The sequence below is a fragment of the Peromyscus californicus genome, unplaced genomic scaffold (assembly GCF_007827085.1).
Source record: "Peromyscus californicus insignis strain IS unplaced genomic scaffold, ASM782708v3 Scaffold_12__1_contigs__length_115047231, whole genome shotgun sequence".
Classification (NCBI taxonomy): domain Eukaryota; kingdom Metazoa; phylum Chordata; class Mammalia; order Rodentia; family Cricetidae; genus Peromyscus; species Peromyscus californicus.
In genome coordinates, this window is record NW_026294413.1 from 45,284,152 (window position 1) to 45,301,593 (window position 17,442).

The 17,442-nt window shown below is 42.6% G+C and overlaps 1 protein-coding gene across 5 annotated transcripts in view; it reads left to right on the plus strand.

The window, feature by feature from the left end:
* Dgkh (diacylglycerol kinase eta) overlaps positions 1-17,442 on the plus strand; it is a 185,865-nt gene that overhangs the window by 154,711 nt on the left and 13,712 nt on the right. For 3 of the 5 annotated variants that reach the window (XM_052732665.1, XM_052732667.1, XM_052732669.1), the window contains 9 exons: positions 1,259-1,366; positions 3,453-3,566; positions 4,441-4,575; positions 5,419-5,582; positions 6,768-6,873; positions 9,079-9,171; positions 11,842-11,961; positions 12,643-12,751; positions 14,145-14,275. In XM_052732665.1, coding sequence (XP_052588625.1) covers positions 1,259-1,366; positions 3,453-3,566; positions 4,441-4,575; positions 5,419-5,582; positions 6,768-6,873; positions 9,079-9,171; positions 11,842-11,961; positions 12,643-12,751; positions 14,145-14,275 — 1,080 coding nt within the window. Of the gene's footprint in view, positions 1-1,258; positions 1,367-3,452; positions 3,567-4,440; positions 4,576-5,418; positions 5,583-6,767; positions 6,874-9,078; positions 9,172-11,841; positions 11,962-12,642; positions 12,752-14,144; positions 14,276-17,442 lie in introns of those variants that run through there. The other 2 variants (XM_052732670.1, XM_052732666.1) reach the window with 2 other exon arrangements.

The following is a 17,442-nucleotide window of genomic DNA, read 5'->3' on the forward strand; positions in this document are numbered from 1 at the left end:
GTCTAAAAAAAAAAAAAAAAGTATATGCTAAATGATAAAAAAGAAAACTAAAATTAGTAAAACAGGATAAATGAAAACATCTAATATATATAAAAAGTGAAGTAGAAAGCCTCAGAAGTCTTTGCCATTTTTTTTTAAAAGTAAGGAAAAGTAAAACACTTTCTAAGAGTGTGAGTGTGGCGGGCCTGTTTAGTGGGTTTTCTCCTTGGTGATGGTGTGAGTGAGATAATGGTAGGGCAGAGAGTCTCCCCAGGAGACTCCTGCATTGTGTGCTAGTCCTGTTTGTGTTCATCACTTTACACAGGTAAGTTTTCTTCTTTGGTATGGGAGGAGATGGATTTCATGTGTGGTGGTTGAGTCTGTGCCAATGAAGACTTAGATTATGGCATCTTTGTCTGCAAAGGGGTGGAAGGGTGCTTGGTGCAAATTTACTGAGTGAGACAGAAGCCACAGTGCAAACTGAGAAGTAAGGTGCACGTATAAACTGCTTTGCCATGCGGCATTGGGGTGCTCATCTAGCCCCAGCTTTCAGAGCGTCATGGGATGTTTATGATCCTGTCCCAATGATGGGAACTCCAGGATAGGATCACACCATGTTTGCTTCTTTATAGTAGAAAAATGTTGGCAGTATAAATGAGAGATTTCATTAAAATTTAAATTCTATAATCAAGGGTGACTTGTCTATTGCATGTGTCAAGCAGCCCTGCTTTCTGACTAAAATGACTATCATATACTCTTTTGTATACTTTAAGTACAAAGAGAATATAAACAAAAATAAATAACTGAAAAATGCAAATTCATACATAGACTATCATGACATAGGTAATGAGAAACAAATATTTATGCCTGCTAACTTGTCTGAGTTCTGACTCAAATCTGTAACTTGCTCTTTACTCCATCTCTGAATACCTACTAAATCCTAAGCGTGCTTACCCTGACGTGGGCTCCCCACTCTCCAAAGACTCTCCTACCCTCCTAGTTTTCACAGATTTCCTGAAGCTTTTCCAGAATATAAGACATTTTTTCAGAGTGTAGTCTTAATTTATCAAATCTGTACTGCCTATGTTTTCTCATGAACGCTATGGAATAGAGATTGTGCACATAACTCTGGGGTTTATGTCCCGTGCACATGTAGCCCAGGCTGCCCTTGAACTTGCTGTGTAGATGAGGATGTCCATGAACCCTTCTGCTCTTCTTATGTCCACTCTGAAGTGCTGGGATTATAGGCGTTCTAACCTCCCAGCTCTTTACCTTGCAGTGTGACGGGCAGTATATTCCTCTACCCAGTTTACAAGGCATAGCGGTATTGAACATCCCCAGCTACGCCGGAGGCACCAACTTCTGGGGCGGAACCAAAGAGGATGATGTAAGTAGCGTAATGGGGTTAAAGTTTGTTTCCTCGATGGTAATAAAATTACTAGATTGTCTAACTTTTTAAAATGTGCTGCATGATATTAATTTCTTGTCAATATTTGCATGACAAATGTTTGGAAGCTGAGAGGTAGATTCGTAGCATCTTATTTCAACATTCTCTCTCACGGATATACTCTAAAGTTCCTTCAGAGTTCTGGCGTTCAAGTTATGCAACACCACACCTGACAAAGTTTGGAACTGTTTCTTTTTTCTTTGTGTATTTCCTTGTATTATGAAAGAACAAAACACAGTCACATTTGTGTGGTGTTTACAGTTGCTCTAAAAAGAATGCAAAAGAGAACAATTGTTGACGTGGGCGTACCAGGGAGAGTGATGTATTGTCGTGATCCTGAAGAGTCTTACCCTGATTTCAGTTTGAGGCTTAAATGAACATACAAGGTATAATGTTCACGTTGTGGATAGACTCTGGCTCTTTTGAAGTATAACGCCAGAGTCGCCCATTCTTTCTGCCAGCACTCAAATATTCTGGAAGTGTGAAATCAGTGAGAGTAAGATCAAGTTGACACTCCGGAACACCCACCAGGCCCTCAGAAGAGCTTTATGTTCATTATTTAACACCCACATGATTCCCCCCACCCCCGCTCTTGTGTGTGTCAGCAATCAGAACTGAGGTCCCCGCGCATGCTAGTTGACCTCTGTAACTCTGACCTATATCCTCAGTCCCAAACTGTAACTTCTTAATTTTAGCCTTGAAAAACTGGAGACAACGTTTCCACAGTTGCTAACAGAGGAGCACCTTGGCTCCAGGTGGTTTGATAACAAATTATCAGTGTCAGCAAGTGTGTGGGCTCGTATTTCCAATACAAGTGTTAATTAGGATATTCTTTTAGGGTGAGTATTTTTCCGTCATAATTGTTTATGATATAGTAAGTGAGAAAGTAACAAGAACAGAGTGACATTGACTGAACTTCAGTTCTGGGAATCAGTTTTGTGAGCATATGCATTTCACATAAAAGCAGAGTACTCCTGAGGAGTTTTTGTCCTTGAGGTTTTTTGTTTCCATGCTCACAAAAGCCCTAAGAAGAAGTTGTTGTGTTAAGACACAAGGCACGGGGCTGGAGAGATGGCTCAGCAGTTAAGAGCACTTACTGCTCCTGCAGAGGACCCAGGCTCAGTTGCCAGCACCCCGCACTAGCTCACAATCTCTTGAACTGCAGCTTCTGGGTACATGTTCTAGTTTGTTCTGTTGCTATGATAAACGGCATGACCAACAGCAGCTTGGGGAGGAGAGGGTTTGTTTGGCCCTCATGTCCTGATCACAGTTGACCACGGAGGGAAATCAGGACAGGAACTCAACGCAGGACCCGAAGCAGAAACTTCATAGAGTACGCTGCTAACCCCGTGGCTTGCTCAGCCTGCTTTCTTATACAACGCAGAACTACCTATTGGGGGTAGTCTGATGGAGGTGATTCTTCAATTGAGGTTCTCTCTTCCCAGGTGACCCTGCGTCAAGTTGACAGAAACTAACACACTTTTTTGGTCTGCATTCACATGCACATATTGACATGCAGGTACACCCACATGCATATAATTAAAAAATAAACATAAATCTTCAAAAACGATAACAGCGCAAATGTATATTGCTTAGAACACTTGGAAAGAATGTCTTTAAAACATGCTAAGTACACAAGATCACAGTTTGCATGTTTCTCAGCATCAACTTTTGGATCCCTGTGAATTTTGAAAAATTGTATGTCATCTTATCAAGATGTCTACCAATTATATGTGAAGTATTTACCACATTCATGTCAAGGTGAAATATTTAGGAATGTGTTGGTCCAGAAAGTGCCAGATGAGATGTTTGACTATCCTCTGGATGTTGAAACCCTTTTTGGAAGTATGTTTATTTTAAGCTGTCTTCTTCGGTGATTACTTCCTTGGGCTCTTACTTTCTGATATTTACCTCTTCACTGTCTGTTTCCAGGTTTTTGGTACCTGTAAGGCAGGGTTTGGGGGCTTGGTGTTGCGCTCTACCTAACCTGTTGGTGGAAACGAGCGGGATCCCTTTTCCCTTCTAGATATTTGCCGCACCATCATTTGATGACAAGATTCTGGAAGTTGTTGCTGTGTTCGACAGTGTGCAGATGGCGGTCTCAAGGGTCATCAAACTTCAGCATCACCGCATAGCACAGGTGGGTTTCCAGAGCAAGGTGCGCTTTGTGTCCTGGGTCATGGAGCGTAGGAGGAAGTGGTCCCAGATGACTACTGCACACATAAACTGCAAAGCACCGCCTCTCACTGCACACATAAACTATAAAGCACTGCCTCTCACTGCACACATAAACTGTAAAGCACTGCCTCTGACTGCACACATAAACTGTAAAGCACTGCTTCTCACTGCACACATAAACTGTAAAGCACTGCCTCTCACTGCACATATAGACTGTAAAGCACTGCCTCTCACTGCACACATAAACTGTAAAGCACTGCCTCTCACTGCACACATAAACTGCAAAGCACCGCCTCTCATTGCACATATAGACTATAAAGCACTGCTTCTCACTGCACACATAAACTGTAAAGCACTGCCTCTCACTGCACAGATAGACTGTAAAGCACTGCCTCTCACTGCACAGATAGACTGTAAAGCACTGCCTCTCACTGCACAGATAGACTGTAAAGCACTGCCTCTCACTGCACAGATAGACTGTAAAGCACTGCCTCTCACTGCACAGATAGACTGTAAAGCACTGCCTCTCACTGCACAGATAGACTGTAAAGCACTGCCTCTCACTGCACAGATAGACTGTAAAGCACTGCCTCTCACTGCACAGATAGACTGTAAAGCACTGCCTCTCACTGCACACATAAACTGTAAAGCACCGCCTCTCACTGCACACATAGACTGTAAAGCACTGTCTCTCACTGCACACATAAACTGTAGAGCACCGCCTCTCTGTCCTGTTAATGTCACTGTTTCACTGCAACGGTAAAGGGTAACGTTCTGTTCCACAGAGACTCTCAGGCTGATCTGGATTCTCAAATGACATATTGGCTTTATTTCAGTGCCGTACAGTCAAGATCACTATATTTGGTGATGAGGGAGTCCCGGTGCAGGTGGATGGTGAAGCATGGGTTCAGCCTCCAGGGATCATCAAAATTGTGCACAAAAACAGAGCTCAGATGCTAACCAGAGACAGAGTACGTGACAGTCTTTTCACTTTAATCTTTAATTGTGTGTACCTTGGGGGAAGTGTTGTGCATATGAGTTCAGCACCGACACAGGTCGGGCGGGGGTAGTGCATCTCCGTGGAGCTAGAGTTAGAAGGGATTATGATGCATCTAATGTGAGTTCTGGGTCCTCTGCAAGAGTTGTATGTGCCCTTAACCATTGAGCCATCTTTCTGTCCTCCAAATATTTTATTAAATTCTTTTTAAAAGTTGAAAGTTACAAAAAAATAGAAAACATTGAAAGGAATTTAAATTATCTCTTAAATATGCCATTTAGCACATTTGCAACATTTAGCTCATTGTACTTTTAAGTATGAGCAAAGGTTTACTCAGTTTTATTTTAAATTAAATACTTTTATCTTTTACAATTTGTAGGTTCACCTAGCAATTAAACAGAAAGTACATAGAACTCTAATTCTATTCCTATATATTTCTTTCCTTCTACCCCCAGAATACATAAATTCCTATTGTTGATATTTTGTACTAGTGGCACAGTTTTTACAATTGGTAATCTGATAATTGATTGTTAACTGCCAGACATGGTGGCACTCACCTTTAATTCCAACATGTGGCAGGCAGAGACAGGTCGACCTCTGTTAGTTCAAGCCAGCCCAGCCTACATACTCAGTTCCAGGCCAGAGCAATACAGCGAGACCATCTCAAATACACGAGAGAGAGAGAGAGAGAGAGAGAGAGAGAGAGAGAGAGAGAGAGAGAGAGAGAGAGAAAGGGAGGGAGAGATGGTTAATTAGTTAGCTGTGTCAGTCTCTGAGCTCTAACTCAATCATTCCTTGCAATCCTGGGTTTGAATAGGCCTTTGAAAGCACTCTGAAGTCTTGGGAAGACAAGCAGAAGTGTGACTCCAGTAAGCCAGTTCTTCGAACCAACGTGTACATCCATCCCGCCGTTGACCTGGCCACAGAAGAGTTGTCGCAGATGCGGCTCTGCTCCCAGGCTGCAGAGGAACTCATTACGAGGTAAAGTGCTTCTGCTGGAGCTTTGCCTGGGAGAACTCTGATCTTAGCCCGTTGTGTTTTCTTCTTGAAGGTCGTTTTTTTTGCTGCTTGGGGTATTACTAAGGGGTGTGTTAGCTTATTTCATTAGCTGCCTCCTGTGGGCCTCAGCTATGTTTTGTCCTCTTTATCAGGTCTTCCACACATGCTCTTTGCAATCTATATCTTACATAGCTTGGGAAATGATGGTGAATTTGCCCTGCCACACAGTGCAGTTTTTATTAGTATTTCTGTACTACCTACTCACGTGTTGCTCTACTCACTGTGGATGGCTGTTGGAAGAAGTCGGAACATGAACCATGTTCCCACAAGAGGTCACGAGACAGAATAAACAGTTGTAGCATAACGTCTAGCAACACACACTAAAGATTTAGAGACCACACGTAAGTTATCTTTCTAGACAGAAAGGGAAGAGATCTTTAAAAAAAATGAGTTTGATGAATGTGAAAGATAAAAATTGACCAGGTGGTAGTGGCACACACCCTTAATCCCGGCACTCAGGAGGCAGAGGCAGGTGGATCTCTGTGAGTTTGAGGCCAGCCTGGTCTACAGAGTGAGTTCCAGGACAGCCAGGGCTACACAGAAAGAAACCTTGTCTTGAAAAAACAAAACAAACAAACAAAAGATATGAAAATCACTACAGCAGCACTATTCAGAGTGGAAGAGAGGCTGTGACAAGATCCTTGACCCCTCCTCACCTAACATAGCTTCCGAGTGGGAGTGATAAATTCTCAGCCTGCCACTTAGTGGCTCTGTACACATACTCAGTCTCTGCGAGTCTCCGTGTCTTCATCTGCAGACTTGAGAAGATTTATCATCATAGGCTGTGAACGGTAAATTCTATAATACATATAAAACAGTTAGCATATAGATGATAAATACGGTAAAGTTGTCCCTTGGTGTATTGCATTGGCAATTTCCGCACTGGGGTGTAATTGATAGAGCACCAGTTTAGTATGTGCAGGGCCCTCGGCTCAACCCAGCCCCGCAGTAAACCAGCAGGCAAGTGGATGTCCTAGAGACCTGAAAGCCACACTGTGTTTGTGGCCTTTCTCACTTCTCAGCACTGCTGTCACCAGGCAAGGGAAACGCTTCAAAAGGCTGGCCTTCAGCAATGCCCTAAATTGTTTGTCTCATTTTTACTCTTAGGATTTGTGATGCAGCCACAATTCACTGTCTGCTGGAGCAGGAACTGGCTCATGCAGTCAATGCATGCTCGCATGCCCTCAACAAAGCCAACCCACGCTTCCCAGAGGTGAGGATTTGATGGTAAATTCTCTTTCCACAGATTCCATTGGTATTTCAACTACTGTAAAATACTGTAGAGATCCTCCCTGTGAAAGATGACAGTGTCCTTCTGTTGCTGTGATTAAAATGCTAACCAAGGGGCTGGAGAGATGGCTCAGAGGTTAAGAGCACTGGCTCTTCTTCTAGAGGTCCTGAGTTCAATTCCCAGCAACCACATGGTGGCTCACAACCATCTACAATGAGATCTGGTTCCCTCTTCTGGCCTGCAGACTGAACACTCATTGTATACATAATTAATAAATAAATCTTTTAAAAAAAATGCTAACCAAAAGCACTTTGAGAAAGAAAGAGTTTATTTGACGTACAGGTCTCCATGACAGTCCATCAGGAAGTTAGCTTAGTAACTCAGGCAGGAACCTGGAGGCAGGAACCAAAGCAGAAACCCTGGAGGATGTTGCTTACTGGCTTACTTCTCAGGTTCACCTTTAGCTGCCTTATACCTTGGAGGACCACCTTCCCCCAGGTGGCACTGAGCCCTGTGGGCTGGGCCCCCTACACCAATCATCCATCAAGAAAATGCTCCAGCAGACTAGCCTACAGGCCGGTCTGATGGAAGCATTTTCTCAGTGGAGGTTTGCTCTTCTCAGAAGACTCTAGCTTGTGTTAAGTTGCCAAACTAACCAGCACAAGGTTCTTCATGAGTTTTACAAGAAGCATAGAGTAAATTTGTGGCCACAAATTTTGTTGGCCTGTTCCTGCATATTTTTTTTTTGTAATTTCTGCTCTTAAGTTTCCTTCTATTTCACTTTTAATCACTTGCCACCTTGACATCTCCTTTCAAGTCTTTCTACTGTTTTATTACATTTCTTTCTTTCATTCATTCATCCATCCATCCATCCATTCATTCATCTGGGGGATGGAGGGCAGCCGCAGAACACATGGGGATAAGAAGACAACTTGCAAGAGCTTGTTCTCTCTTCCCACCATGTGGGTTCTGGGGGCTGAACTGAGTCGGCAGGCTGGGTGGCCAGCACCTTTACCTGCTGAGTCATCTCACGGGCTGACGTCTTCCATCTGCTGTCATCTTTCCTTCTTCCTCTTCCTTTACCCTCTTCCCCTGCATCTTAAACAAAGGCAAACCTCGAACTGACCACGTGCGCTTGGCTGGAGAGGCTCAGTCATTTCTCGGTTGCGCTCTGACACAGAGCTTCGCTTTTTTGCCGAATTGTAAGTCGATGCTTCAGTAGTTTTTAGCGTAGGTGTTGATAATGGAGTGGACACAATGTAACTCCTGGAATGTGAACTGCTATACAATCGGGTAGTCTAGAGAACGCTGATACCATCATTTTATTCTTTGAATTATTCATTTGAAACTACCCAAACTCATGTTCAACTACATATCATTACTGATGATTAAAGTTCAAAAATCAATGCATTTGGAACTACCAAGTGAAAATAGAACTGCAGTGAGCCCTTGAATCGACATGCAGGGGTAAGGGACTCCGCCTGCTCTACACAGTAGAAAAATCTGTATAACCTTTGATTCTCCCATAGCCTGACTACTATAATTGTCTGCTGGTGACCAGTAATGTTAAAAGTCACTTAACACATTTTTAAATGATTTCACTTATTTGTATTTTATGTGTTTGCATTATATATTATGTGTATTTATTTTATTTTAATGTACGAGTTTGCCTGAATATGTATGTCTGTGCACCATTTGTATGCAGTACCCTTGGAGGCCAGATGAGGGCATCAGATCCCCTGGGGCTGGAATTACAGATGATTGTGAGCTGCCTGCCATGTGGGTGCTGGGAATTGAACCTGGGTCCTCTGGAAGAGCAACCAGTGCCCTTAACTACTGAGCTACCTCTCTAGCCCCTTAATGTATATTTTATATATTGCATATGGTGAAAGATACTCAAGAATCATGGGAGAACACTTTTACTGCAACACATAATTTCCTGGAAAACTGGTCAGGCAGAGATAAGCTATATCATGTGGAATTTTAAGCAGATACCATCAGTATGTGAGCTCACCACAAGGGCAACAAAAAGCAGCTGAAATGGTTACACTAGTAAAATCCGTTCTGCGGTTCATTTCACCAAGTTATGATTTAATAGTGCCCTTTACATTTGTCTACACTTTCCTTAACTGAGATGGAATCCTAATTTAATATGGAAATACATGTCCTTGTCACTGTTTTTTCCAGAGTCTTACGAGAGATACCGCCACCGAAATAGCCATCAACGTCAAGGCGCTCTATAATGAAACAGAGTCTTTGCTGGTTGGCAGGGTTCCTTTGGTAAGGAGAAGAAACGGCTTCTACCTGTTCCGGTTCCCCTCTTTGCCTGTGATACACTGTGACCCAAAGCAAATTAGAGAGGAAAGGGATTGTTTCATCTTACAACTCCCAGGTCATAACCCATCACTGAAGGACATCAGGGCAAGATCCTGGAGGCAGGAAATGAAACGGAGACCACAGAGGAACATGACTTGTTTCCATGCTCAAGTTCAACTGCCTCTGTCTTACAGCCCAGACCAGCTGTCTGGGGATGGTACTGCCTACTGTGGGCTGGGCCCTCCTTCGTTAATTAGCAATTAAGAAAATGCCCCCACAGACATACCAGTGATGAAGGAAATTCCTCACTTGAGGTTCCTTTTTCCCATGTGTCTCTAGGTTTGTGTCAGTTGACACCTGAAGCTAACTGTGACATAAAAACCTGAGCCTTGCTTCACTAGTGAGTGTGTGTTGAGCAGACCTCTGACCTCCATTCTTGACCTCCCTTTTGGCCAAACTTTTGCCTTCTCAAAGCAATGCTATACTAATTCAGGCCACCATGTTCTCATGCCACTCCTCTCTCCCTGGTCAGCTTTGAGAGATTTGAGCTGGATTAGGTATAGTAGATACTCTTTAACTATTCACACATGCACACATTTAGGCAAAATTGCAGTTTCATTCTCCCGGTGAATATTGGAAATATGATTGGCATGGTCTTCCAAATTTGCTCTATAAACACTGTGTTTCAAGCACTGTTTCTGTTTTAACTCATTTGGCCCTGGAAATCAAGTATAAGAAAGTGTGAATCTGACTAAAGCCCACAGGCCCGGAGCATAACTACAGACCAACCCTTTCTGTAAAAACACGTGAGTGGCTTTTGAATATTCTAGCATTGACTCTTGTCACCACCTCTGGCTGGACTGTGTGGCATTAGGCATGTGGAAGGCCTAGCACATTAGCTATCTTTCCCTTCCTTGCATCCTTTGAATGATCCCAAAGAATTTCTTTCCATAGTAGTTTCATCTGTTTGGGCAAATATAAGCCTAAATAAAATTATAAAAGTCATTCACGTCATAGTACTTGAAGTGGTGGGTTGGGGAGTTAGACTTCCTGCTGAGTTGTGGCTGTGGTCCAGCAAGATGCTGCCACTGGAGCCTCCTTTCTGCTTAAGAAACCCAGAGGCTTCCTTAGGGACAGTGCTCTTCACCACCTCCTAAGGAACTGAAACACAGCTTCCCAGGCCACAGGAAGGCTGTCACCACGCCTGCTATGTAGAATCAGTAGGAAGAAGCATTGGTTACGTGTCGGTAAGATCAGTGGAGGCTCCTTCTTGGCTATCATTGACACACTTTTGTTAACCAGAATCTTCTATTGCTTTTTCCAAAATAAGCCTTTCAGAAATCCCGTGGGCTATGATTAAGGTCCCAATTTTTAAATGGAGAAGAGCTTTTGTGTGTCACTTGAAAGACTTTTAAGGTCATTTATGATAAGAAATAGAAGCATAACTTTGTCCTTTACACCAAAATATCTCCTTTGCTCTACTTTATTATATTTAGTGATCATATTAAAATATAAGAACATCCCCCTCCATTTCTAATTCTCTTTGATTCTCAAATGTTGATGTTTGATTTGAAATATGTCCCAGTAAATTTTGCCCAAACTCTTAACAATGAGTGGTATGACAATAAAGAATTTATAGTATTTGAGAACAGCTAAAGTTTATTTTTCATTTTACAGAACAAATATGAAATACCATCTAATACAGTAGGGTGGAAAAAATCTTATTTTATTAACTACTGGGAGATACTTGCAGTATCACAGAGAATCAACAACAAAAAGATGCTTATAATAAGCCATACTGATAATCTTAGAACTCTTCTTTCTAATATTCTGAGAACATCAGTGTAGATACTGTGGAGTTTTTAAATGGTCTCTAAAGGTATTGGTTAGCGGAGAGATTGCTCAGAAATGTTCTAGTCACATCATGTCATTTCTAACACAGAGGAAACTAAGGTGTCCAGTGTCAGTACCCTTCCTCATTTCGCATAGACGGTAACCAAGCCATGACCAGAATCTCACCTACTGCATTCCAATTCTATGAATTGTAATAACTGCCTTAAGTAAGTTATTATGAAATAACAAATGACAATTATATTCTCTTGAAAATATCTACATCCAGTCCAGATTACCAGCCCCCTTGGCTTTTGGCTTTATCCTGATTTTTGTAATAGTTGTTCATCACAATTTTTTTTGAGATTCTTTTTTCCCTTAAACTTACTTTTTTGATTTTCTAGATTTTTTTGTGTGTCTGATGTGCTTTTTATATGACAGGTCTTTGATGAGTTTTTAAAACTGTTATTTGTTCATGGAACAAAGTCTATATAAGTCAGAAGAATTTTTGACCCAAATATGACAGTTCACAGAGAATGTGCTTGGGAGCAGTGAAGGGGGAAGTCACAATGGAAGGGAAGGATATCACATCCAAGAAACACCAAAAGCAGTACTTCTGGGTGGGGTGGGGTGGGGGTGGAATTCCTCAGTTGCACCAGTTATGTGTGTCAGCTTCGGGATCAGGACTTACAAGGAAAGCTGCCAGCTTATGATCAGAGGGAAGGCTGCTCAGAGTAACCTTGTTCCATGAAGTTGGTCGCTGAGTCTCTCTCTGTTTCCATTTCTCCCCCTGCCGGTGACTAGCAGTTGGAGTCTCCCCACGAAGAGCGGGTATCCAGTGCTTTACACTCTGTGGAGGTGGAGCTACAGAAGTTAACGGAGATCCCATGGCTTTATTATATCCTCCGCTCCAATGAGGATGAGGTATGGAAAACTCAGCCTATTGATGAATGTAGACAGTGCGACTTTAGAGTTTGGACCTAAGAAGAGACACTTCAGGGAAGTGAATTTTGAATACTACTTTGAAATGTTTTGTTGTTAAGAGAGAAAGGGCCTTTTTGTGAACATGGGCATTTAGTAGAGTGGTACAGGTTGAGTATTCAGAACCCAGTGGTGCTGGCTAGTTTTATGTCGACTAGACACGAGCTAGAGTTGTTTGGGAAAAGGGAACCTCAATGGAGAAAATGCCCCCTACCAGGTTGGGTTGTGGGGAAGCCTATAGGGCATTTTCCTAATTAGTGATTGATGGGCTGGTGGTCCTGGGTTCTATAAGAAAGCAGGCTGAGCAAGCCATGGGGAGCAAGGCAGTAAACAGCCCTCCTTCCTGGCCTCTACATCAGCTCCTGCCTCCAGGTTCCTGCTCTGCTTGAGTTCCTGTCCTGACTTCCCTCAGAGATGGATTGTGATATGGAAGTGTAAGCCAAATTAACCCTTTCCTCCCTAGGTTACTTTCAGTCATGGTGGGGTTGTTTTTGTTTGTTTTTTGTTTTTTCACAGCAATAGAAAACCCTAATTAGAACACCGTTCTTTATCTCCATTAACAGAATGGGGTTTTCTCCCCATAAACTCCTAAAATAGTGATTTTTTTTCCCTTGATTTGAACAGGAGCCTCCTATGGACTGCACCAAAAGAAATAGCAGAAGCACAGTCTTCCGTATCGTGCCAAAGTTTAAGAAGGAAAAGGCTCAGAAACCGAAAACAAGTTCACAGCCCGGTAGGTGGTCCCGCAGAGGGGGAAATAACTCACTGAAAAGGTATCAGTGAGGGCATGGGAAGGGTGTGCTAGGACTAGGTAGTGGTGGGCGAGCATTGCCCAGCACTGTAAATATTCTAAGTATCATTGAATTGTACACTTTAAAATGGTTAAAATGGTACATGGAACCATACAAGTCATATTATACCCAACGTGTCGTTATTGATGAGAGTGTGTGGTTATACATGGAATGAGAAGACGAGGGGGTCACCAGCCTCTTTCGGTTCTGTCCAGTTGAGTCAGTGTGTCCATTCAAAGGGGTCTCTCTCTTCTCAACAGCTGCTTCAGACATCTGTGTATAACTTTGTTTTCTTCTCAGAGTTAAAACGCCAAATTGCTTTGATAAGGAGAACATAGACATTTTCTTTTACTCTGCTTGCTAACTATCTTTTTTCCCTGAAGTTACAAATCCTCTTTTTCCCCGGTTTTAAGGACAGTACTCCACCCTTTGATAACATAGGCGCACGTTTCTCCCATACCCTGCTAATTTCCTGGTTCCCTTCCCTCCAAGTTGAACTCGATGCTCTCTGTGCTAGTACCTTGGGAGTTCTGGGTCTAGATCTGCCTTTCGCAATGAAATAACTATAAATTCCTAGAAGAATTTCATTGATTCTTCTGCATTAGTCCTATGGTCTTTAAAAAAAGTGGTGTAAAACCTTACATCTATAGGGAGAGTTATTAGATGTAAAAACCAAACACAGCAAAAAGAAAGGGGGGGGGGTTATTATGCTAACTCATCATCTTGAATAAAAGGTTTGAAAGAATGATATCCATACTGAAAAGTAGTATAATTCAACGAGTCTTGGATAGCAGTCTAAACAGTTTTTAAATGACGTTAAAGCAATCTGTAGCCGTTTATTGTTGGAATTGTCCATGACAGTACAGTCAATAAAGGCCAACACTTGGAAGTCAGCAGGACCCAAGCAGAAAAATGTATAAAACCAAGTAGCTCAGATCAGATTCTAACGAACATTTATAGCTCACTTCTAATGAAACATTTTTCACCCGTGGCCTTAAGGCATCAGAGCTCATGATGATTTTTTGCATCATGGATTCTAATGGCGCAAAGTTAATGCCCTAATGCGCGTTGTGTAGTTCAGATGAGAAGCTGGACTACAGCTGGAGGCGTGGGTGCGCACATCTGGCACACATCTTTGTGTAGTCAAATCCTCCTCGTGTCTGTTGGCGGTCTGTAACCTGCATGGGTGGGGGGGGAGGCGTTGTGAAGCACCACTGCACCACCTGCCCTTTGCTAGCGCTGCTGCTGCTGTCTTGCATCTTCTATGGCCGACCCTTGCTTTGTAATGCATTGTGCATGTAGAAATTAAGGGGGTTTTGCTCTTAACTTTGGTAGTTCAGAATTGGGGCACAGAGGAAGTTGCTGCTTGGCTGGATCTGCTCAATTTGGGAGAGTACAAAGAAATCTTCATCCGTCATGACATCAGAGGGGCAGAACTTTTGCATCTGGAAAGACGAGATCTTAAGGTATACTTTTTTTTTTTGAGCTTTGGTTTTGGACCATTTCTTGCAACATAGAATCTTTCCTCCTGTGTGTCCTCTGTCACGTGCTTTCAGCTTGGCTTGTGTTATGCAAATGTTCAGTCATCTCACCCATTCATTGTTTGTGCTCTGACTTTCCTTTTGTGCCTTTCCAGTGAGAACCTCAGCAATGTTTTCCTGTCAGAGCCCTTTTCTGACTGACTCTCATAGCTGAAGCACAGCATGCACCTGATAACTTCTCTCTGCATCCATTGGTGTGACTGGTACTGCCCTAACGTTTCCAAGTGGGACCTGTTTCTACCATCTCACTGTGTTGGGGCTGCATGGATGGTGATGGCAATTGTTGGAAAAGACTGAAAATGAATTGAATATAAGGTTAACTAAAAATCAATGTAAAATACCAATAAGAAAGTCTTTCTAGTCAATGAAAGTACATATGAGACAGCCATGATAATTTAGAGTCCTGGGATTTTGTTCTGTTTCTAAGCTGGGCTTTAGAGGTCACATGAATAACTAGACCAGTAAATCAAAACTCCCTTTCCGTGACACATTGTTGATGGCTTATTAGTCTCAAAAAGAAGTAACTTATTTTTTTTTTTTTTTTTTTTTAGTAAATGGAGCTAAAAATATGCATAGCTGCTTTCTCAGTCATGTATGCCAAAGCCAGAAAACCTTTCACTGATGATGTGCAGTAATTCCCTGGTTTTCTTTGGGTACATACTCAACAGTCGAACAGCCAAGGCAGGATTATTCTGTCCAGGATATATGACTAGAAGACAGGAGCTGAAGAGATATAGTCAGCTCCCGCTGCATAAGCCTAGGAATGCAAGGTCGATCCGCAGCACCCATGCAAACAACAGCAGCGTGGTGCCATGTGTCTTAAACCTCAGAACTGGGGCTGAGTAGAGACAGGAGGATTCTCTGGCCAGCCAATCTCTCCGATGATCTCTAAACTCAGTGAGAGACCCTGTCCAAAAACAATGCAGTCATGAGTGATGAAGGAAGGCACAGATCAATTTCCGACCTCCACAGGAATGCACACGCGGAGAAGCATGCACAATAGGAGTTTACTGTATTATATTTGCTCGCTACATGCTGCCATTTTACAACTACAATAAATAACATTGCTGAAACAATCCCTTACTGATAGATCATGTTCTAAAGTGTATGGAGTGATGACTTTTCTAGCTTATTCATGACTCTCATGCTTTCATCTGCACAATTTAGCAGAGATCTTGGCCCAAGTAATGGATAGTGTAAAGTTCATGTCTTTATTAAGGAGTTGTACAGTGCTTTAGCAGATCAAAAGGAGAATGCTGTTCCTTTCTAAACATTGTTAGCTGTGATAATAATAAAATAATAGCTTAATTATTCTGTGTGTCCTAATGGATGCAGTTTAGAATACACTGTGTTTAAGTTCATAAAGCAAAGATTGACCTCAGAACTTGACATGAATGCATGCACATGTGCACACACATGACATATACACAGAACTATAGGGCCTTTTTATAGCTAGTGTTTATGTAGCATCTGATAACATTGGCAGGTTGCAATATTTATTGAACAGTCAGTTGCTTGTTAATGGATTGTTCTAGGATCCCTCTGTGTCATTTGCCTTCTAGAGGCTCACATCATACATATGCTAGACTCGTGTATGTTAAAGTACACCTAGATACATACATGTTCATGTTATGTGACTACATATACAGATATATACTTAACACACAAATGTACACACACACACACACACACACACACACACACACACACACACACACATTGAATGTCCCAAAATTTGCCAAATGTTAAAGCTCATGTATACACAGAAGCCAAATTAGAGAGATGGTCACCAGTGGAGAGAGAAAAAAAGAAATTAAGAGAAGAAAGGAGATGATTAAGAATTAATTTGCTAAACTTTCTCATTAGCTTCTCATGATTTGAATTTGTTTTCTTTGTGTTTTTAAGGCCAATTATGTTCTCTCCCTTGATACTTTCCTTTAGAAATTTGCATCACCACTTAACTCTTTTGGTTTTAAAATAGGGTATGGGCTATGGGAAGAAGACATTTTTACAGAGATAGCCTTCTAGAGAACAAAACCGTGAGACTGGAGAGCCACTTCCCTGTCCTCTGTGTCTACCTGTCAGAAGCAGCAGACTGTAGACTAGTTCAAAGAGGCTGGGAAAGAACCACCTACTGTGGAGTGATCCCATTGCTTCAGCTCCTACTCCTGAATAAGTCAGTGATTCTCAGTCTTCTCTAAGCCCTTGACCTCATTAATGAACGTTAACTGTTGCCAACTGGCTCCAGATACTTGAGTATCACAAAGGGCATAGATCTTACTGCGTCCCAAGAGGGACTCTCATCTTCTGTCCCACTCCTGCTCTGTCTCACTCCGGCTCTGCTCTGTTCTCAGCTATGCCCCTAGCCCTTCGGGTGCCAGAAGCAGAGACACCCAGAGTCAGAGTTAGCACCTCCCTCTTCCTGATCCATATAGCCATTCCAGCCAAACTCTTACACAGTAGATCCTGTACCATCATTGCTCTCCAGTTCTTCCCAGGAGTTTCCTTCATACTGCATCCCACATCCCACCTTCTTGTGGAAGATCAGTAGCTTTCGTCTTGGTCTTCTCACTGGTCCTCTGTCTCTCCAGCCCATAGTTCATGTTGAATCACTATGATACGATGATGTCATCTTCAACCAAGCATGTTGTTTTTCTCCTTCAAATCTTCCAGCAGCTTCTCATTCTTGGGAGAACAATGGCATCCATCTCTGTGGAGGCCCAAAGGCCCTGCCTGTTTACTCCACCTTCTTATCACTGGCCCCTGGCCCATCCACTCTGGCCTTCTTTCAGTTGCTTAAAAATACTGTTACTGACCCTAAGGGTGTGTCCTCATTGCCTGTTTCTCTCACTACCCCTCACCCAGTTAGCTCCTTCCCAGGGCTTGGCCAGAATGTCCCTTCCTTATCACGGGAGATTACTAAACAACCGAAGATAATACCCTGATACTTGGCAAAGAGAAACATTTCTAACATGCTTTAGCAGAGCAGGAAGCTGTCAGTGACCTTTCCCGTGCTGCAGCACAGGAGGGGAGGGATGCTGGAGAGGATGGAAGAGGCACAGTGGAGGGCTGCCCCCCTCCCACATTCTGAA